Source organism: Sciurus vulgaris, assembly GCF_902686455.1.
Source record: "Sciurus vulgaris genome assembly, chromosome: 1".
NCBI classification, from domain to species: Eukaryota; Metazoa; Chordata; class Mammalia; order Rodentia; family Sciuridae; genus Sciurus; species Sciurus vulgaris.
The window spans coordinates 204,842,409-204,864,097 of record NC_136461.1 but is presented as its reverse complement, the minus strand read 5'-3'; the positions used below and the strand labels follow the sequence as shown (position 1 = coordinate 204,864,097).

The 21,689-nt window shown below is 47.9% G+C and overlaps 1 protein-coding gene across 4 annotated transcripts in view; it reads left to right on the top strand.

Annotated features, from left to right (window-relative positions):
• Positions 1 to 21,689, top strand: part of ZFAT (zinc finger and AT-hook domain containing) — a 205,147-nt gene that overhangs the window by 161,955 nt on the left and 21,503 nt on the right. For 3 of the 4 annotated variants that reach the window (XM_079134761.1, XM_079134763.1, XM_079134762.1), the window contains 3 exons: positions 10,558 to 10,676; positions 16,349 to 16,475; positions 16,971 to 17,101. In XM_079134761.1, the coding sequence (XP_078990887.1) occupies positions 10,558 to 10,676; positions 16,349 to 16,475; positions 16,971 to 17,101 (377 nt within the window). Of the gene's footprint in view, positions 1 to 10,557; positions 10,677 to 16,348; positions 16,476 to 16,970; positions 17,102 to 21,689 lie in introns of those variants that run through there. The other variant, XM_079134764.1, reaches the window with a different exon arrangement.

Genomic DNA, 21,689 nt, shown 5'->3' with positions numbered 1-21,689 from the left:
ATTTAATCTTTACAAGGTATGTTTGGTCTTTTTCTTTTATGAAAATCTCCTCCTTCTCCACCTCTTCCTGGGACATGTTGGAGGAGACCCCAAGTTTCTCCTGGCTCCACCATCAAGCTTTAGCTGGAGTCTCTGAAATCAGCTGGCAGAGTGTGAACATGCATTAGCCATCTAAGGAGCACAAAGCTCACGCTGTTCTTTTGTCAGGGAGAGGGAAGAAGAATGGAGGGAGAATGTGAAACTGGATTAAATTGTTTGGAAATACAGAATTGTTTGGTACCTTCTGAATTTTTTATCCTTTTTTGATTAATTTCAAGTAATTCTCCTCATCTTCACTTGGTTTTGTTTTTTTTCTACTTGCTCCCCACAAAACATCTTTATGTGGCTTTGTAATTTCTTTAAAATAGATAGATATAGAGGAAGATATGTTAGAATAACATAATAAAAAAGCCATAAATAAAATGTAGTTTTCACAAAACGAAGTTAGGGACTCCTTGAACCAAGTACATGGATTCCTTGTCTGCCAACCACATTTAAATGGTGTCACACTGTGACGAGTGCAGAGCCATCAATTGCTGGAGAAGGCTGTCCTGCCCTCCATGCCACAGGGGGTCTGGGAAGGGTGTCAGCACACCATGCTTTGATGGAAGTAGGAAAAAGGCAAGAAGGAAGCTGAACTCTTTCCAGAAAAGACATTTCTGTTCTCGGGTTTCTGGAGAGCGGCCCCAGTCTTCTCCACAGAGCTTGGGCTGTTTTCAGTGTGCTCCTGAAGCTCGTGGGGGTGGCAGCTGCTTGGGGCCCACCAGGGGTGTGCGGCAGACATCTCACAGCCGCCTCTCCCAGGGAGGGCAGGGAAGACCTGTGTAGCGTTTGTCAGTCACCGTGGTGTAGATGCGCCTAGTGACCAGTGCCAAGCTCCAGCTTGGAAGTTGGGAAGGTGTGTGTACATTGGGCTGTGAGCTGGTACAGGCTGCTCCAGGAACCTGGATCCTGAGGGCACAGGGGTGACATTGCCAGGTCCCTGTCAGCTGGACTCCTCCAGAATGTACCAGTTTCCTCAGAGTGCTGGTACCTTTAGACTTAGCACTAAGTCAGTGTGTTACTCAGCTTCTATTTTATGCACATCTGGTATTTTGAAAGCAGATTCCTCTCAGCCCTCACTCATTCATTAACATGGACTTGAGGCTTTCTCCCTCAGAAATGCACTCTTGGTTCTGTGTAAAGAAGATACACTTGTGTTGCTTCAGTAGTCTGCCTCTTTCCTCTCCTTGAAACATGACTCATTGATCTAGCTCAGGAACTGGTCCGTAAATCACAGGCAGCAAGAAGCGTAAGGTGCTTTGGAGCCAAGCCTTAGGAGGTCTTGGCTCCCTCCTCGAGCACATGACCCAATGAAGATGGAGCTCAGTGGGCTGGCCAGCTGCCACAGGTCCAAGAACATTCTCAAGTCCCTCTAGGTCATGGAATGAACAGGGGAGGGAGTAAGACCTGGAGGGGTCTCGGCTCACTTGGACAGGTGCTTACCTTCTCTGACCTCTTTTTGCATCTGCAGAGGAGAGCTAATACTTGCCTCAACAGTAGTTCCAAGGATTAGATCTCATTCGCTAAGATTTCTAGGCAGTGTCCAACATGTAGTAAATAATTGATAATGGCTCACGTTTGCTGTTATGTTTATCTCCATATTTCTTCTTCTGGCCCACATCCCTGGAACTCCTAAAATATGCCCAGCACTATGCTAGCCGCTGGAATTCGTGTCAAGCGAGGCCATCCTATGGTAGCATTTATGTTATTGCTGTCTAGGTTGGGGACGGGTGTGAGGCCACTGCTTTTGACAGTACAGCAGAAAGCAGACCCTGCTTCTGCCTGTGCCGGGATGTATACAGGAGGAAAGTCAGCTGCTTCTCTCAAGTGACCAAGCCTTCTCCGAGTCCCCAGCTGCAGAGGCATTGAGGTGAGAGTACACACTTGAGATAAAGAAGCAAAGACAGGAGGCGTGTCAAGGAGAAGGCTTAGTTTTGGGCATCTGCCAAAAATTTTTTGTTAAGTTATGTTATTATATGAGAAGAATACAAATACATATACACATGGACCTTGAATGTATCTATACACATGGACCTTGAATGTATCTGCATGTCTTTTTCACGTTAGGAAAACAGCATAGCTCAAAACCTAAAAACTCGTGAATTTGGCTTTGAGACCCTATTATTTTAAAATTGTACTTGTGAGGGCCCAGATTCAATAAATTATTGGTAGATGCTTCCAGTGATGTGATGTTATGCCTTGCTGTTGGCTCTAGGTACCTGCTAATTGCTCCTGTGCAGTGGCCCTGTGAGATTGGCATTCAGTTTTAAATGAGGAAATGGAGAGAGGACAAATGCTGACCACAGGCCACACAGTGAGCAGGTAGCCAAGCCAAACCCCGTGTCCTCTCTGGGCATTGTGTTTGCCCTGCACACGTCCATGAGAAACTTGCAAGTGTGTGCTTGTTGAAGAGGTCTAGAGGAAAGCAAGGAGACGGAGGACATCTCCATCCTGTTCTAGGGTGGGCTGGGTCACACCTGCTGCTGGGCCACGTGGTTGCCCGGAGCTGCTGCTTACTTTCTCTGTCTTCATTCCTAGGCTGGGTGCTAGTTTGACCCAAGGATGACCGTGGGTCCTGCCTGTCTTTGTAGTCCTTCCCCTGGTTCCTCAGAGAGTCTGAGATCCCAAGATTTGAGGAACAGTGCATAGGGAGGACTACTGGGAAGACCTTATATGAACTTTACCAGGTTTTCCTCATTGGGGTTGGTGACATCAGACTGACCTTGGACAAAATGTGCTGCTTTTTCTCTCCTGTACTTTCTTTCCCTGGGAAGATGGGGCTGGGGTCTCATGCAGTATTCAGATGTCTACAATTCCCATGGCAGATGTGGTCTATCCATATGCCACACCACTAGGAACCCCCGTGAGGTGCTCACGCATGACTTCCACTTGATTCCTACCCCTCGCACATTTTCTCCTTCTAAACTGGGATTCTGGCTAGGCTCTAGGGCAAGTACCCAATTCAGAGATGATAGGAGGGGAGAATGTCAACACAGACCACATCCCTGAACGAGTTATTCTCTATCCGGTTCCTTTGATAATTCATCTGCTTCTGATCCAGTGATTCCCATAGAGCCTGTATCAGTTTCCAATGGCTGCTGTAACAAATGTCTTAAAACAGCACAAATATTTTATTTTACAGTTTTGAAAGCCAAACTTCCACAATGAGTCTTCCAAACTAATGTCGAGGGGCTAACCAGCCTGTGGCACTTCTCCAGACTCTACTGAACCTGTTTTCTTGCCTTGTCCAGCTTGTAGAGGGGGCCACATTCCTTGGCTTGGGGCCCCTGCCTCCGTCTTCACAGCCAGGAATGGCACCATGTGGCACCACCTGATCGCCTCTTCTGCCTTCTGTTGGAAGGATCCTTGTGCTTTCCGTTGGCCCACTTGATGGTCCTCAGAGCTTTACTGGTCACATCGTGTGGCCCCTTGCCCACACACGGCAGCATGTTCACGGACTCCAAGGAGAAGCACGCCCACCTCTCTGGGTCCCAGCATTCTGCCTGCTGTCTGCTGTGCCTTCTTTAAGGGTCTGAGCTTGAGTTCTCACCCTCGTGGAGGAGAGCGCTCAAACCCGAGGGTTGAAGGACGTCACTTTGGGTCACTTGAGCTTGTGCCAGATGCAGGATTTCTGACCACCTGCCCGGTGCGCCATGCCATTCTTAGACGTACATTATTGAACATGAAATTGAATTTTCCATAATGTTAAGCTCCACAAAGGAGTGCAAATATTTTAATGCCTGAAACTCCTCTGAAATATATTGCATTTCGCAAAGAGCCAAGGATGTCAGGATTGGACTTTAAAATGCTCCTGAAATTCTGTGCCTTTGCCTGGTTGATCATCCATGTGAGGAAATTGTGATTGGGGGTTGCAGTTTTTATGGTGTGTACTTCATATCAATGCTGTGAGTCAATCCACCAAGTCTTCTGCTGACCTTTACTGTTCTTTGCTAAGGATTTAATGAATTGAAATAGAAATTAATTTCTTCTAGCTTTGGTGTCAATTAACTAGCATAGTTATATGCAGTCTAGATCACACATTTTCATTTGTTGTTCTTTAATTAAAGTCACTATGGCAAAGGTTGAAGTTTTAATTAGTGTGGGGGCATTATCGTATTAAGTTTAATTTAAACATAATATAAGAATGTTTTTCTCCCTAAATTAGTTTCCATTAAAGAGTACCCTAGAAGGAATCCTTAATTTCATTTTGAAGCCCCCAGTTAACCCTCGGTGTTTGCTCTTGGTCATGGCCACACATTAGGTCTTCCAAGGAGAAGCAGCGTCAGTCCTGCCAAAGGCAAGGATGGAGGTCCTCACACCTTGGAGGGTCTTCAAAGATGAATATAGGAAAAGACATCATTTTAGGTGATTAATAAGTGATAACAATCGAGATTAAAAACCAAGTTTAATTATCCTCTGGTCAAGATAAAAGCCCATTGATCTTGTCCAAAAAAAAAAAAAAAAAGTGCAGTGTGTTTGCAGTTCAGAAAATAAGCATCAGTTTGAGCTGTCTTTCTGTAGAATGTTCCAGAAGTTAAGAATTCACTCCATTGTGATCTTTCTATGATGGCGGGAGCCACCCGCTTTACCTTCTGGTCTCTGTGCACCTGCTGTGAAGCGGTGAGTGAGGAAGGGGACCTCCTGACCTCCAAGTTCACTTCCAGGTCTGCCAACGACTGTGGGATCACCCACCACCTCGATGAGGAACCTGTTGAACAGACAGTGCCTGCATCGATTCCAGTGACAGGGAGCTGGTAAAGGATATGTGACAGGTGCCTCTGGAAGATGATTATATTGGGACTTTCATGGTCCCAGTGACTTGGGAAGCAGAGGCAAGAGAATTGCAAGTTCAAGGCCCACTTAATGAAACCCTATCTCAGAATTAAAAATATAAAAATAAAAAGAACTGGGACTGTAGCTCAGTGGTAGGCACTGGGTTCAGTCCCCAGTGCCAAAAATGGGGCAGGGTGAGTGTTCTACATCCCCATGAGCTTATCTGGTTCTTACATAATTTGTCCAGACAGCCTTACTATGAGGACACACTCAGTGCTCAGCTCAGCTCTTTTGCATCTTGATGATTTGTTCAGGTCATAAAGTGTTGGGGAAAGGGGACAGTTTCTGACACCCTGATGTGCCCATCAGGGGTCAAGACTTTAGGACTGCCAACAGGCTGAAGAAGCAGTACAGAAGTTGGCATCAGAAAGATGCTTAGAGGAGAATTGGGGCTCACAGAAGCCCAGGAAGAAGTTGCTTTAGCTGGTGAATGTGGTCAGCATTGTTGTGTAATGTATAGCACTCGTACTGGCCCTGCACAGCCTGGGGTTCAGGATGTGAGCCCCAGAGACTGGCAGACATAGATCCAGTTCTTGGGTTTTGCAGTGTGACCTCAGCAATGTCACCTTGCCACCACAAGTCTCTGTATGGAACAGGAAGTCTTGTCTATTGGTGGGCTCTTGGGAGGTAAGCCAACCTGTGAGGTGTCTGAGAGGCGGGTGGTGTGTCACTGCCTTGGTGGCAGAGCCAGTGGTGCGGGGAGTAAAATGGTGCTCCCTGAGGAACTGGAGAGGGAGCTGGGCTCCTGCCGTGTGCAGCAGCAGGAGGAACTGGGTGCAGCGCTTGCTCGCTGTGGTAGGAGTGCGATCCCTCAGCCTCAGCAGCCAGAGGTTTGGAGGAGATCATTCTTGGTTGTAGGGCTGCCCTGCATATTGTAGGATGTTGAGCCTACTAGATACCAGCAGCACCCCTAGTTGTGTGACAGTGGGCATTTCTCCAGAAATTACCGGAAGTCCCTGTCTAGGAGGAAATCACTCCAGGCCAGAACCTCTGACCTGGGCCTGGGGATATAGCTCAGTTGGTAGAGTGCTTGCCTTGAAAACACAAGGCCCTGGGTTCAATCCCCAGAACCCCCCCGCCCCCCCCCCCAAAAAAAAAAAAAAAAAGAACCACTATCCTTAGTAATAGAGAGGAAGGGAAGAAGGGAAGTGATGGCTTCATATTACTTTCTGGTTTAGATTTAAACTCAGTAATTTTTTTGGATAGGGTTATTATTCTCTCATGGAATACAACTTAGAGGATGCAGAAGAATGTGTAGTGAAAAGTAGCCCTCCTCCCTCAACCTCCTGTCCCTCCTTACTATCTCAAGAAAAGTCATTGGGATCCTTGGAGATGGAAACTCTTCATGGCATCCTGGCTATGATGGTTTAGATCTGAGCTATTCCCCAAAAGCTCGTGTGTCAGACAGTGCAAGGAAGTTCAGTGTGAAACGATCGGGTTGTGAGAGTCTTAACTGAATTAGAGCATTGATCCCCTGATAGGGATTAACTGGGTGGGAGCATAGGCAGATGCAGTGTGACTGGATGAGGTGGGTCACTGAGGGCGTGCCTTTGGGGTCTATATTTTGTCCTTCATGAGAAGAGCAGTCTCTTTCTCTGCTTCCTGGTACCGTGCTCTGAACTGGTTTCCTCCACCACCCATCCGCTATGATGTTCTGTCTCATTCAGGCCCAGAGCACGGGTGTCGGCCATCTATGGACTGACACCTCCAAAACCGTGAGCCCTGAAATAAACTTCTCCTCCTCTAAAGTTGGTCTTGAGAGGTCTTTTAGTCACAGCAGCAAAAAGGCTCACTGAAACACCGACTCTGAGGAGGGCTGCACCTTGGTGGCAGGGTGGGCTTTCTGGTTGTCCCCTCTTCCCCATAAGCCTGAGCTTACTTATTTGCTGAGAAAGATGAGGTCAGAGGGAAGAGACAATTGGAAAAAGAGGATTTGAGGAGACCTAGAGGCAGTTAGTCAGGACCCATTAATTGAGGATGTAGGGTTGCTAAGTGCTGGGGCTCAGGTAGTGAGTTTGGTGGACCAAGTCCCTGTCCTCTCGGGTGTCGTCAAGAAGGGAAGGTAGGCAGTGAAAATGTGCAAGGAAGATAAGAAATACAGCTTATCACTGCTCAGCATGACGACTGTGAGGGGCTTGGATGGCTCTGTGGGTGGGGGTCCCTCAGCCAGGAGAGTCCGAGAAAGCCTTTCTGAAGAGGCGAGTCTTGAGACTCCAGAGGGGAGTGAGTTTGAATGCAGATCTTGCAGAATGAACTTCCAGCACAAGCTCAGGAGGGAATGAGCTGGGTGGTGCAAAAGACCAAAGAAGGAGAGGGCAGACATGAGGTCAGAGGAGGCAGGGATGAGGTTGTGGGCGCTCAGGCCAAGAGAAGCCAGGATCATGCTCTAGGTGTGACACCATGGGAGGGCTTCACACCTGCGGACACGTGGTTTAGTTTGTGTTTGCAAAAGACCATTCAGCATGCGAGGTAGTGAGCAGACCCAAAGGAGAAGAGAGAGTGGCTTCCAGGAGATCAGTTAGGAACCAGTTGCCCCGTCTGTGCAAAAGACCACGGTGGCCTGGACCAGGAGGCACTGGAATGCATCACTCCTCTTGGGCCTGCGTGGGACGGGTGCCTGGAAGCCCTTGAGGCTCAGCTCAGTGCAGAAGTCTGGGCTGGCGCTAAAGCAGGGCCATCATCAGCTTACGAATAACACGCAGAGTGAGGACTCCCGGAGGGTCAGTAGGCCCTCGGTTCACCCTTGTTTAGAGGGGGTGGGAGGAGGACCCTGGAAAAGAAGGTCTGGGCACCCAGCCAAGGAGCCAGCAGGAGCCCAGCCCCTGAGACAGGGAAACTTGGCGTGTGGTCACAGAGCCTGAGGAGCGCTCCACCTAGAGGTGCCAGTGGAGTGGGCCCACGTGCAGGCAGGTCACAAACCTGAGGAGATTTTAAATAGTCTCTGCACCTTGCAGAGGCACAGCTCAGACCATCTGCAGTTGAACTAGTCTGACATACAACGTTGCGTGGTTTCCTTTATAGTAGGACCTCCTGTTGATAATGTTGTAGTAGTTACGCTTTCCAGTGTTCAGAACGATAAGGGAGGATGCAGCCATTGGTTATGGAAAGGGCACTGAGTCCAGTGGGACTGTACCAGGGCTGTGCTAGGGCCACGGGCCGGAGGCCCAGCTGCTCTCTGATGGGAGAAGAACTTCATCACACCTGGCACCTGCCCAGGCTAATGTGCAGTGAACATCATTTTTTAGTACAAGAAGGCTGAGAAGCTCCTCACCTGATGTTCTCGTTGTGAGGTAGAAGGCAAGAACTTACAACAAAGAGATGGTTGAGAATTGGTCACTCTCCTGGGTAATTGGAGAGTGGACTAGGGATATCCTGAAGTTGGAGACATGACAGTCAAAATGAGTATGTTTTTGTGATTCACCTGTGTCCTGGGATCCCACCAAGGAAGGCCATGGACTTGCCATACAGCTTCAGTAGGAAGAAAAGCTGCTGGAAAATCCAGGGCCCTGACGGGGGAGGCTGTGTGGAGAGGAAGCAGAGGGAACAGGGACAGACGAGGGGACGTGGGAGACAACGCAGACTGCAGATCCTTTGTCAAGGGTGAGGAAGAGGGTGAGACAGCAGCATCCGAACAATGGACAGAATTTGAACTAGACAAGAATGTGTCAAGGTGAAAGGTCCTGACTCCTGCTCGCTGAACTAGTTCATCCGCAAGAAGGTGTTGTTCTGAAGAAATACTATTGAATTATTTAGAGGAAAAATAATAGCAACTGGGTCTTAATGGTGGGACACTTTATTTAGGCTACTCCTTACAATGCAAAAACAATTAAAAATATAAGAAAACATTTTTAAAAATCTTAAGAGATCTAAAAAGCTAACAAGATACTATGGAATTAATGGACCAAACTTACCAGGAAAACAGAACCCAGAGTAGGGAACCCAGGGCCTTCTCCCTGTGGGCATCCAATAGTCTGGCCTCTAGTGTAGCTTGTTCTGAGGGCCTCGCTGGGGAAAGGGCTGAAAAGGAAAACTCCCAGTGCACACCAGGTGGAGACCTCCAGGGCTGTCCTCAGTAGGGGTGACCCAAAAGTAACCCCCCCACACACAACTGAAGCCTGGACTCCTGTTCCTGGAGAGCACAGGAGTGCTCAGGTGATGAACTGGACTTATTTCAAGAGGTTCCAAAGTGATAGTGCTCCAAAGAGCCCAGGAGAAGCAGATGGATATCAGCTCTGGACAAATGCATTCCTAAGGGGTTTTCAAGAATAATAATCAATACATAGTAAAAGATAAATCAACTTAAAATGAAAGAGATCATCCTGAGTGAGAGTAGGAGCAACCCAAGATACAGAGCCAGGTTCAGATGGAAGTGTAAGCGTGTGCAGCTGTGTCCAGGGGAGGAGGAGGAAAAGTGGTCATCCAGAACGTTGCCCAGAGATGACAGAGATGACCACAAAGAGACACAGAGGATGGTGAGAAGACTCAGCAAGTTTAACTGGAGCTTGTGAAAGAGAAGAGACAAATCACAAGATCAGGGTGATACCCATAAGGAAAGTGACCAAGTGAGACAGCATGGCCCTGGCCTGGCCTCTTCCTCACCTGGGGCCCCTGAGCACGAACAGCCCCACTGGAGAGGATCTATCCGAGAGCACGTAGATGGAGGGGGAAGAGGCAGGTCCTCCCTGCTGGGGTTCATGACCCCAGAACTCTGAGGTCCCAGGACACAGGGAAGGGTGATGGTGGCAAGGAGAGGTTGCTTGGTCTCAGTGGAGAAGACAGGTCTGAAGAGGATGAGGGGCCCAGAGCTGACCACTAGGGGAGCAAGCAGCTGGAACCCAGAGGCACTGTGACAAGGCAGCCAGGCCCACCCAGCCCCAGGTAAAGCCCTGCGGTGGCAGCAGGCCTGACTGGCCAGTAGAGTTAGGGCTGACGTCAGGACTGCTGTTTACCTTCGAAAGTGCAACTCTTCAAGGGGATTTTTGTCCAGTCCCCAATTTGTAATATAAATTTAGAAAGACAGTCTTTTGTGTGACTCTAATTTTTTTTTTTTAACCTCGAGTTTTATGTTCTCCTAATTAAAGCATCCAGACACTTCCTGGAATATGTGCAGAATTCAGTCAGTTCAATAAATAGTGACATTTTCAGAATGTGACCAGCCTTTTAATTTGTTCCTTGCTGGGAGAGTCTTGTGGGAATTTGTACCATTGACGTAGCTTCTGGTGTGAAGGAGACTGAGGATCTGGCTCCTGGTCTTAAGTGTTTGGTTCAGAGGAGATGGACTGCAGCAGCCATTGCCCTTCACATTATTTGTCATTTGCAAATGAAAACATGAAAGAATGATTTTAACCATTTATCCATTCAGCCAAGAGAATTATGTTACTCATTTTATTTCTTAATAGAAGGCAGGCATCTAAAATATCAAGCACATATTAGGGTCTCTGCAAATATTTATTCAGTAAATGAGAAAAGTATATTTCTTCTTTTAAATTTTCTTCCCTGAGCATATACACTGTTGCTGTTTAATCCAACAACTCAGGTGAACTTGGATGGAATGTAAGTGCATGTAGATTGAGGCGGGTGGGTAGGAGAGGAACCTGGCATTTCTGGGTGTGTTGAACACCTTCTACCTGTCTGTGCTTGCAGGTGGTTTGAAGTGCCCAGTTTGCAGCTTCGTGTATGGCACCAAATGGGAGTTCAACAGGCACTTGAAGAACAAACACGGCTTGAAGGTGGTGGAAATTGACGGAGACCCCAAGTGGGAGGTAAATTTTAAAGTATGGTACTGATCCCGACATTGTTAAACCAAACGACAATCCAGGCAATAACAGGGCACAGATGCCAATCCTCAGGGCATTGGGTTTGCTGGCTGGGAAATTTCTGAAACCTTTTATAATCATGTCTTGGGGCACAGCTGGGTGAGATCTGGGTCCTGTGTACGAATTCTTCTTCTGGAATAAAATTAGACTCTGCTGTGAGTTTTCGCATTGACATTTCTGTTTCTCATATTCACAAATTCAGAGTTTCAGATGTTGCATCTGAAAGAAGGGAAGACAGGGAGCATGTAGCCATTCTCACTGAAAGAGTTGCAAGGGCCCATTTCCTGATCAGACCTTCTGTCCCTCCCCTGGGTGCTGGTGCTCCTTCCTGCTACCTTCATTTTTCCCCTTAAAAGTTGGAGCAGTCACCTGGCCTTCTTTTCAAATACCAGGTATCACCTCCATGGACAAAGTTAGGGTTTCTCAGACTTGGCACTGTTGACCTTTGAGCTGAGTGATTCTTCCTTGTGGAAGGCTGTCACCTGACTTGCAGGATGTTTGGCTGCATTCTGGGCCTCTTCCCACAATTTACCAGTGGCATTGTCCCCTCCCCAGGGGATCCATTGAGGAAACCAAGAATGTCCAAAGCATAGCAATGTTCATTGTTCCCTGGCTTTCAGGATCACCCCAGTTAAAACAGAGACATTGCAGTGCATCCAGTGCTCACTTGAGGGGTCACAGTCCAAATGCAATTTCAGTAAAAATACTGTACAAAACCACCTTCAGCCTCGGTGTATGGTGTACATAAAACATGAATGACTTTCATGTTTAGACTTGGCTCTCATCCCCGAGATGTCTCATTTTATATAGAGAGATGTAGATGTGCAGGTGTTCCCAAATCTCAAAAGTCTGAACTCTGAAACACTTTTGTTCCCAAGCATTTCAGGTAGGGAATGATCAACCTGTGTGTACTGTGGTTAGTGTGCAGGCATACATTTCTCAGCCTTTTGTTCTGAGAGGGTCTAGAAGCAGTGAGCACACCAGGGACCAGGTTTTGGTTTCTTTCTCTTTTCTTGATACTAGGGATTGAACCCAGGACAGCTTTAACCTGACCTACATCCCCAGCCCTTTCTAATTTTTATTTTGAGACAGGGTCTCACTGATTTGCTGAGGGCCTCACTAAGTTGCTGAGGCTGGTCTAAAATTTGTTATCCGCCTGCCTCAGCTTCCCAAGTTGCTGGGATTACAGGGGTGCACCACCACACTCAGCCCAGGCCTTAGTTTCTAATAGCATTCTCTGATAAAAGGAACAAAGTCCCTTATAAAAGTGGTTGATCATTGGGCTGAGGCAGCGTGTGTGTGTGTGTGTGTGTGTGTGTGTGTAATTATTTATTAGAGGATACTGGAGAGTACGTGGTACTAGAAATGTGCTCCAGACAGACAGAAAACAAAACAAAAAAGGAAGGGATAAAAAGTAGATGTATGTCAAAAGGACACAGGAGACAAACCTGAAAGAGTGCTCAGTGGCCAAAGCTGAAACAAATCCAGTAACAAAATTAATAATGACTGTTTTGGATTATAAACCAAAGAATAAAATATTCCTGAGTTCGTACTTGATATAAATAAAGTGATTTGACAAATAAATGAGGGAGAAGGGACTATGCATCCTCATAGAAGGATTCTGATCAATAAGTGTAGAAGAATGGGGGAAATAGAGAAAGCTCAGGAATGACTGCCGCAGACAAGTTCCATTCGAGATTGCTGAAACAGTGGCCATCCCATCCTGAACATGCCCGAGCTCGAGATCCCTAAAACCAGTGGGCAGACGTTTAAGGAGAAACAGGATATTTGCATAACCTCAAGAATTCTTCATCCAAATATTTATTAATTGCAAAGGGAGCCTGTGGATAGCAACTCACCCAAGGGATGGAGGTCAGTGTCATCAGTAGTAAAATGTACTGACACTGGTACCAACTAATCGATGTCACCAGAAGGGAGCTTTACGGAATTCTTCAACCTCAGTCAGACTGTGAGAAACCATCAGACCTGCCCACATCCTGTGAGTGGTCACATGCCTAGCCTGGACTTCTAAGAAGTGTCAAGATCGTGAATGACAAGGGAAGCTGTCACCTCCTGGCGGAGACTAGGGAGACATGGCAATTGAATACCCTGTGGGGATGGACTGCCAGTGTGGCTCCACAGTGGAGCGTTGGACTAGCATGTGCACAGCCCGGGGTTCCATGCCCAGCACCCCGGGTGTAGGTGGGCGATGTGCCGTGGGACCCAGGGTTGGATCCTGGCTCAGAGAGAACACTGAGGAAAACCTGCTGGAGTCAGGATAAAGCCTGCCTGGCAGTATGGTACCAGCGTCGTTCTCAGTTTTGACAATGGCGCTGTGATCAAGAAAGATGTTAATCTTAGGAGAGACTGGCAAAGGGCATGCAGGGGCCCTCTTGTTGAAGTCTACAGTTATTTCAAACTGAAGTATTTACAAAAAATAAAAAGTGGGCCTTGTGTGTAGGGATGGGGGAGGAGAGAGAGGAGATGGAAAGGACGGGGAGGGGCTCATTCCTTTCACGTTCCCTGGGGTGTCAATTTCTCTCTGATACCGTGGACATATGTTACATAGTAATAAAAATCAAACTACAAAAAAGAAAGTTCTAAATATTGAGATAAAATGAAATAAATGACTCTACCCGTTCATCAAGTTGGTGGCATGACTGCACAGAGAGGAACTGTTTTGAGAGCCTTTAAAACAGTAATTGGATTGTACCTTCCTTGAGAGATATAACCTGAAGGCAAAAAGAATTGCAAAAATTGCACTATTTTCAATTATTCTGTCTGTGGTGGTAGGGATGATACTGTTATTCTGAGGCTGTTAGTGCTTAGTAACCACAAAGGAATACATAAAATATGTTTAATTTTATAAGTTTATAATGCTCTTTGGAAAAAATAACTCAGTCACCTTTGTAGGATGCTAGAGAATCAGCTATTTATTTTGAATGTTGGTAATAAAAGCCATGAATAAGCAATTAGCATACCTTAAAAAAAAAAAAAAACCACCAATGTTATTGTAACCAAAGATTTAGTGAGGGGGAGTTTTTCCTGTAGATCACAGTTTTGCAACCTTGCAATGATGCCGTGGATCTATCAGGGAGAGTCAGTTACTGCCAACACCGCATACAAGAGCCACGCAATGCACGTGTCCCTCAGAGGGCAGAGGGCATGGGGCCGCCCAGAGGCACTCGCGCCAAGAAGGGACTCCAGTCTGATCATGCCTCCGTGTCACCTCATACTCCCAGCTGATGGAAACATGGGGCCGGGGAGCAGGTCGGCGGTGCCAGGCTGTTGGACCTGTGAGGCGCTGCCTGCTTTCCTCCGCAAGCAGTCTTCAAGGGGAAGGCCAGCAAGGAGGAGCACATGTGGGGTTTAAAAGTCCTGAGACAGTCAGTTCTCAGGAGTGACTCTCACTGAGGTTTGGTTTGAACAAGTGGTAAAGCAGTGAGATAATTGGGGAAAATTCGAACATTACCTGGACACCAATAATACTCAGGGCTTCTTGCTGAGTTTCTGAGGGTGACAGTGGTATTATAGTTATGTTCTGAAAGAGTTCTAGCTTTTAGAGATACATTCTGAAATATTGTAGAGGAAAAGATGATTCCTGGTTTCGCTTCAAAATCATCCAAGGGCAGGGCTTGAAGTGCTTGTGGGAGTTCATGACTGTTAGACTGGATGATGGATACACGGAGGTTGATTGGACTCAGCTCTCTGCTTTTGACAGTGTTTGGCATTTTAAATAATTTTTAAATTAAGTATGAGCTTTGGAGTGACAGACTTTGAATCCTGTCTCTATCTTCTACAACGGCTTGACCCGAGCCATTGTTGAACTGTGGCCTTGGTTCTCTTCTGAACAGTAGGCTAACAATCCTGAGAGGCTGAGTGGGTTGGAGACGGCTGTGTGAAGCGCTGGGCTCTGCCTGTGGCCCCGGAAAGACCAGAGTGCTGGTGGCGAGGCTGGTGCCCTTGGCCTCAGGCTCCGTCTGGGGGGACGTGGTCAATCCCCTGGTGCCGCAGAGCTCCATGCCCTAAATAGACACTGGGATGCCAGTTCATGATGCGGAGCTCGTTCTACCCTGGTCAACTGGGTGTTCATAAATGCTTGCAGCAGTGCCCTTGTCCTCTGCAGTACCTTCTAGTACCTTCCACCCTAAGGAGAGCAAGAGTAGTTGACGTGAAGCCTCGTCCTCGACCCCACAAGTGAGGCCATCAAGCACCCACCCAGCTGGGCCCTGTGGCCACCAGGGGACCAACATGCTGCGCTGCCTGTTCTGGGAGTTCGTGCTCTTTCCCGGCCTCAGGAATGCCTTACAGAGGCAGGCCAGGATTTCTGTCCTGAAATTATTTAAGTGAACTGTATTTGGAAAAATCCCAATTGTCTAGAAAACCAAATTTGTATAGACAAATTTCCTAAAATAACTCCTTTCTTTTTTTAAATTTTTTTCTCTTGGGAAAAAGCCTAAAACAAGCAGACCAAAAAAAAAAAAAAAAAACCCAAAACAGAAAAACAAAAACAAACACAAAGAATGCTGTACTAATACAGAAAGTGCCCAGAGTAAGAGCAGCATTCCATGTGCATCCTGTTCTTCCGCAGGCTCAGGCATGCTTGGGTCCAGTGCTAGCTCAGACATCACTTGAGGGCACTTAAGGGAAATGCCCTTCTTTTTCTTAATCTTTGCATTCATCAGGTATTTATTGGGAATCTCCTACGTGTCAGACTGGAAAAACCTAAATGAAGCTGGCCAGCTGGCTGTGAAAGGATAGGTACCTGCTGCTGCCAGCCTGTCTGCTCCTGACCAGTGCTTCAGAGCATGACTGGGCCCCTCTAAGCTTCGTCTGAAGTCCTTTTTGTCCTTCATGATGACAGTCGTGCCTCAGTTTTGCTCTCATTCCCAGCCCGACCAGAAGGAGACCACTGCTGCTGTCCAGCTCTGTGAAAATTCTCCTCTCCCCTCCAATCCCCTCCCTTCACTGCTCTTCCCTCTCTGTACCTGTGAACATCCTTTCCATCCCCCTCCCCTCCCAGTGCTGATCTTGCGCAGATGGATTTTTGGTAGTGAGTTTTATTTTTCGTATCCCTCACGTAACAAACAGAGTGGCATGAACAGCTGGGATTCACTGGATCTCACCATGTGCCGGGACCCGGGCTCTGCACGTCATGTACTTACCCATCCTTTTTCCTTCCTCTTCTCTTTCCTGCCATCAGCTGCTTGCTTGCCTCTCTCAGCCCCATGGCCTGAGGCCCCCTGTAAGGGGCAGATTAGACTCAGCATTGGTAGCAGCAGGAGGAGATGGGGAAGGCACTCTTAGTGTGTATGCAAGAATAAATAAGCTTACAAATCTCTGGCTAGGAGCAGTATACACTGCTCTTCCTGTTGCAAGAATGAGGAACAAGAAGCTTCCACCAGAGCTGGTTTTAAAGTCTTGGTACTTACAAAGAGAAGGTTTCTCTTTGGGGATTATTCATTGGAGCAACTGATTTCTTTCGGATGCTTGGTAAATTAGATGTTGTCAAAGTGCTGCTTTGTGTGTTGTTTTTTTTTATCTCAGCGCATTATCCTAAAGCCTCTGGGAGTTGATCAGTCTGTTAGAAGGCCACTTAGGTTTTGTTTTTATTTCAGCCAGCAACAGAGACATCTGAGGAACCCTCCACCCAATATCTTCACATCACAGAGGCCGAAGAAGATGTTCAAGGCACGCAGGCAGCTGTGGCCGCACTCCAGGACTTGAGATACACCTCCGAGAATGGTGAGGGCGTGTCTGTCTACCTGTGACACCCAGAGCAGGTCTTTGCCTGCTGATGAATTAGTTGTGAATGAATGGTGTCCACCCACTGACCACCTCGAAAACCCTGGCCCAGCATGCAAAGTACAGGAGTCAGGCACCAAGCTCTGTCCCTGGAAAGGTTGCAGAATAGAATCCCATGGCTGAGGCAAGTCTCTCAAGGCTGTTTTTTCTTTTTTGGTGTCACTTAAAGTGATAGTTCTGTGAAATGGGCATAGGAGCACAATGCTGTTTCTTCATTAGGTGCTCGAGCTTTTGGGAGGTTTCTAGAGAAAATGCATAAAGTACCATACAAATAAAGTACCATACAAATTATTTCTTTGTCAGAATGAGTGATTACTGAGAACCTGTTGATTCTCTGGAAGAGGCCCAGTGAGGCACCCAGAGAAGGAGGGTCCATTTTGCCAGGGGTGCCCTTTACAGGCCCTAATGGTCTCCTGTTTGCTTCCTCCTCCTAAGGCGACCGGCTCGACCCCACAGCTGTGAACATCCTGCAGCAGATTATCGAGCTGGGCAGCGAGACCCACGACGCCACCGCCGTTGCCTCAGTGGTTGCCATGGCACCCGGAACAGTGACGGTGGTGAAGCAGGTGAGGGTCCCTCCTAGGAAATACCCATCTGCCTGTGTCACTGACCCTCCTTGCTGTCCTCCCCACATTGCCAGAGCATTAACTTGCCTAAAGGGGAGTTTGGAATGGAACTGGTCTGATCTGGTACATTTTCTTCTACCTTTGATTATTATGGGATTGCATCCTCAGTAGTTCTGTATGGGGCAAGTGTTTGGGGGAGAGGTATAGTATATTTCAAAAACACTCTGGAGACTCTTCATTTATTCCCTTTCAAAGAATTCCAGAATGAAAACGAGCATGATATGGACATGTGGGTGCATCTGGGTGAAAAGCAAAAGCCCTCTTTGCTTGAGGCCTCACCAGACAGTAGCCAATGGGAAGTGTGGGTTTACCCACAATGTCAGGCCCCTTTCCCCCTTAGATTGCCCTTCTTAAATAGTAAGTATCAGTCATTTAGGTCCACACAGAACATCGGGAAGAACATTGGCTGCAGAAGAAAGCTTACACTGTTGGCTCAGCAACTCTCCTGTCCTCAGAGCTTCCCCGTCTGCTCGAATACGGTGTTTGGGAGTGGAGCATCCTTTCTACCTCTTTACACCTGTCTCTCCATCTACCGTCTCCTGCTTCATTTCATGAAAGATTTAAGCTGACTTACTTGAGTGCTTTAAGGACAGAAAACACAAATGGCAAACATCAGAACCAGGGAAACATAATGTAGAATCAAAATTCAAGTTCATGGTTGAGGTCGAAGTGCACAGCATGGAGTTCTATGCAGCTGTCTGTGCTTCCCTTGAGTCACTGGGGAAGTGTTTACTAGGTGCCTGTTATTGTCAGTAGTGTTCTGGTTGCTGGGGCTCCAGGTGGGATGCAGGGCCACCTCGGTGGTCACTCACTGGAGGGGAAAAGGACAAAACCATGAATAAACCAGCAAACCATGAAGGGTGGCTGAGGCGAACCAGCCCCCTGAGACAGGCTGGAAGGGGAGGTGGAGTGGAGGCAGCAGGGCTTCCCTGTGAAGGGTTGTTGGGGCACTGGAAGAGGGTGTGTCTCCTGAGTTACCCAAACTTGGATTTTGACTCTGAATTTTGCAACTGAAAACAAGGAAACCTGAAACAGTTAACGCAGAGAATGGATGAGCTGGGCCTTGATAAGTCGGGATGCGTGTTACCGTGGCTCTCACAAGTGGACCCAGGCGTGATGTCCCGGGGACCTGCCGTTGGTGAGTCAGGAGTGGGCATCCCAGTGTGCTCTTAATGACTCCCCTAGGTGTGCCCAGGGCACCGCTCAAAGCTTGGGGTTCATGCCAAGTAACTGTCCAGTTAGAGCATCCTGCTCAGCTGCGGACTTGTTGGTTCATAGAGAAGACTCAGTTCTCCAGGCAGCGTTTAGATTAAGCCCTGCAAACCTCTGCCATGATGGGGTTTCCCTGAAGAAGGTCCTGGAGGGAAGGGGGACAGTGGGCAGCTGGGCGTTCCAGCCTGCAGTGACCTGGTGTTCTGCACTAGTTGAAAGCAGGCTGTATGCTTGGCAGAATGGCTTTTCAGCTTTCATGGGCATTTCCTAGGCTGCAATCTCAGATTGTCTTGTAAGTCTCTTCTGGAACTTGTCATTTGCATCTCGGCATGTAGAGTCCTGAGCTAGACTGGTGTTTCAGGAAGGGTCTGGTTGGGTCCTCCCATCCAAAGTGTTGGGAGGACTTTGGATGTTGCTGACAGGCGAGATGCTTGTGAGAGTGTGGGAAGGTGCTCCTGATAGTGATTTGTGTCTTCTTTCTAAGAGCAGGATTGATTTGCTGCCTCTCAGGGACATGATTTATTGAGAACCGGCGGCAGTGCAGTGATACATGAGGTCGCTGTGTAGGATACAGCTTAGATGTGCTTCCCGGCGTTAGACAGCTAGTTCGACAAGGGACGAGGCAGACGAGCATCCAGCATAACCAGTGTGAACAAGGAAAGGGTGTTCACAGGAGGAGGAGGCAGCCACCTGGAGAGGGTCCTCTCTCCTGTGAGCACTGGACCGAGCATGGCACTGGGAACGGAGGTGAGGAGCTGCATGTGGACATGCGTTTCCAGGAGGCGTGTGTCTGCCTGGCCCAGCCCGGCTCACAGTGGCTGTTGGCATACAGCGGATGGGAAGTGGACAGATGGACTGATGGGCAGGTGACATTGAAAACCCACTTCCTTAGCAGAGGCGTTTAAAAGGCTGCAGCCTCTCCCAGGTGAAAGAATGCCCCTGAATTCAGTTGTTCCTTCTTTTAAATTGAAGTATAGCTGTTATATCAGGTGAGTTGGTTTCAGTTTTTTTCTTCAGTCAAACTCTGGTTTAGGACATTTTTACTTGGGAAGTCAGACCTGCCTAATGAGTGTGCTGAGCCCCTGTCCTCCTTTCTGCCCTGTGGGGAGCACACAGCCTTGTGATGGAGACATCCTTTGGCTCCCCACCCCAAGACCTCACAGAGCAGCAGATGAGTAAGTGTTTGTTAAGTGGACTTGATCACGCTGCGGGTTTCACGTTTTGATTCTCAAGTTGTATCCTGTAAATCAGCACTGGAGAAGAAAAAGCAAGACACTTCATCATAAGGCACATGGTGTGCAGTATTGCTGAACAGAGGTTTAAAATTGCTGTTGCATAGCAGATTGAAAGATCTTTTTGAATTTTCCTGTTTTATATGCATCTTCTGCTGTGTCCAAAATGAACTCTTGATATTCAGAAATGTCCAGATTTCCTTCTCATATGAGTAAATATTATATGTTCTATTTACAGTTTTATTTTTCTCATGATCCATTAATATTAATTGAAAGAATCTTACATATCATGATTCTTCATTTGTAATTCAAAGTGCTGAACCTCACGCCTTTGAGTTTGGTTTCTGGGCAGAGGAAAATGGCAGGCTTGTGGGGAGGCGGAGCCTGTGGGGAGGCGGAGCCTGTGGGTGACCAGCCGAGGAGAAGCTGCTTGTCTCTGCTTCCTCTTGCTTCTTAAAGAGATAGGGATGAGATGGTGCCCATGGTCCGACCATCTGAGTCCTTACTGGACATGGAGGCACGTCCTAGTTGTCCCCACTTCCCTTTCCTCGCCTCTCCGCATTGTGGACATGTCCTGGGCTCACATACTGGGCAGTGCTCAGGAGGAGGAACCTGGCCCCTGCCAGCTGCAGCAGGACACAGTTCTCCAGTGCCACCAAGCACGTCTTTAAGACCAGTTTTCATTAAATGCATTTCTTTCTTTTTTGTTTCCTTGGGGTTTTATGAGAAGTTTTATTTGATTAATAAAACTGCCTGAGTAGGTTAGATGTAAGATCTGTCAGCCCAGGAAGTACTATCACGAGAGTCTCTGAGTCACAGCTGGTCATATAAAGAAAAGAAGATGCAGGAATGCAATCTCCCCATGGGCTTATGACAGACATCACGCTTGGCTCTTTTTATGGATTAAATTTTACATTAGAGGCTATAAGTAACATTTTCATGTTGACCTGCAGACATTTAGCAGGTGTTGGCTGAGCAGCTGCAGGTGGCACATTTAGACCCTGGATGCATTTCCTGTTGCCACTGTCACAAATGACCACCAGCCCAGCAACACAGACTTATTATCTTGCAGCTCTGAGGTCAGGAGTCTGAAGCAGTTTCCTTGAGCTGCAGTCGAGGCACCCACTGACTTGCGTTCCCCTGGGAAAGGTCCCTTCCTGGACTTCCTCGGTCTCACGGCCGCCCACATTCCTGTGTCCTGGTTCTTCCTGCCCCTGCACAGCTGCCAGGGCAGACTGAGTTCTTACATCCACTTACTCTACCTCTCTACCTCCCCTTCTCACCCCTGTGATTACCCCGACCCAGATCCTCCCGATGTCTCACCCAGTATAATCTCCCTGTCACAGATGCCTGGTGCAGTCACAGCCACAGAGTCCCCTGTGCTGTGTGCGGTGACATGTTCACAGGCCCAGGGACCAGGACAGGGCATCCTGTGGGAGGCCTCTGCTCACACTGGGCTGCTGTGAAGACCCAAAAGCTCTTTCACTCAGCGCACACCGCCCAGGCTGCTCCCTCCGGCCAGTGCTGTCCTCAGCACTCGGGGGTACTTCAGTGAGTGACAGACGAATGAGGTGGTGAGGAGCTTTTGTGGCAGTTGAGGAACGTGAAATATGGTACCTTTACTGTGTGTGTGAATGATCCTGGTGCCTTGGGGGCGAGGGGTGCAGTGGGAGGGAGGACCGTGCAGGCCCTCATGAGCCTGTCACCGCAGAGGGCGAGGGATCCTCCAGGGGAGGTGGCCCAGTGCAGCCGTGCCTCTCTGGGACTGTGCCGCTGTCATTGTCATCAGCAGGGCCAGCTCGCCCTGCCCTCCTCCTCAGGGTTTTCATGGTGAGGAACCTGCCCTCTCACAGTGTAGCTGCTTCTTGTCAAGGTCAAGAGGATTTGATAATCCAGGAGCTTTTTATTCTTAAAAACCTTTGTTGTTGTTTCTTACTACGGAAGGTTCAGGGGATACTGGGAGCTTTGTGGGTGTTGACCCCTCAGGTGAGGGACGGTCTCTCTGGGAGAAGGTCTCTGAACTGCAGGTGAAATGGTGTGAATCATCTGTTGTTCTTTGTGTACCTTTTAAAAAACCAAATAAC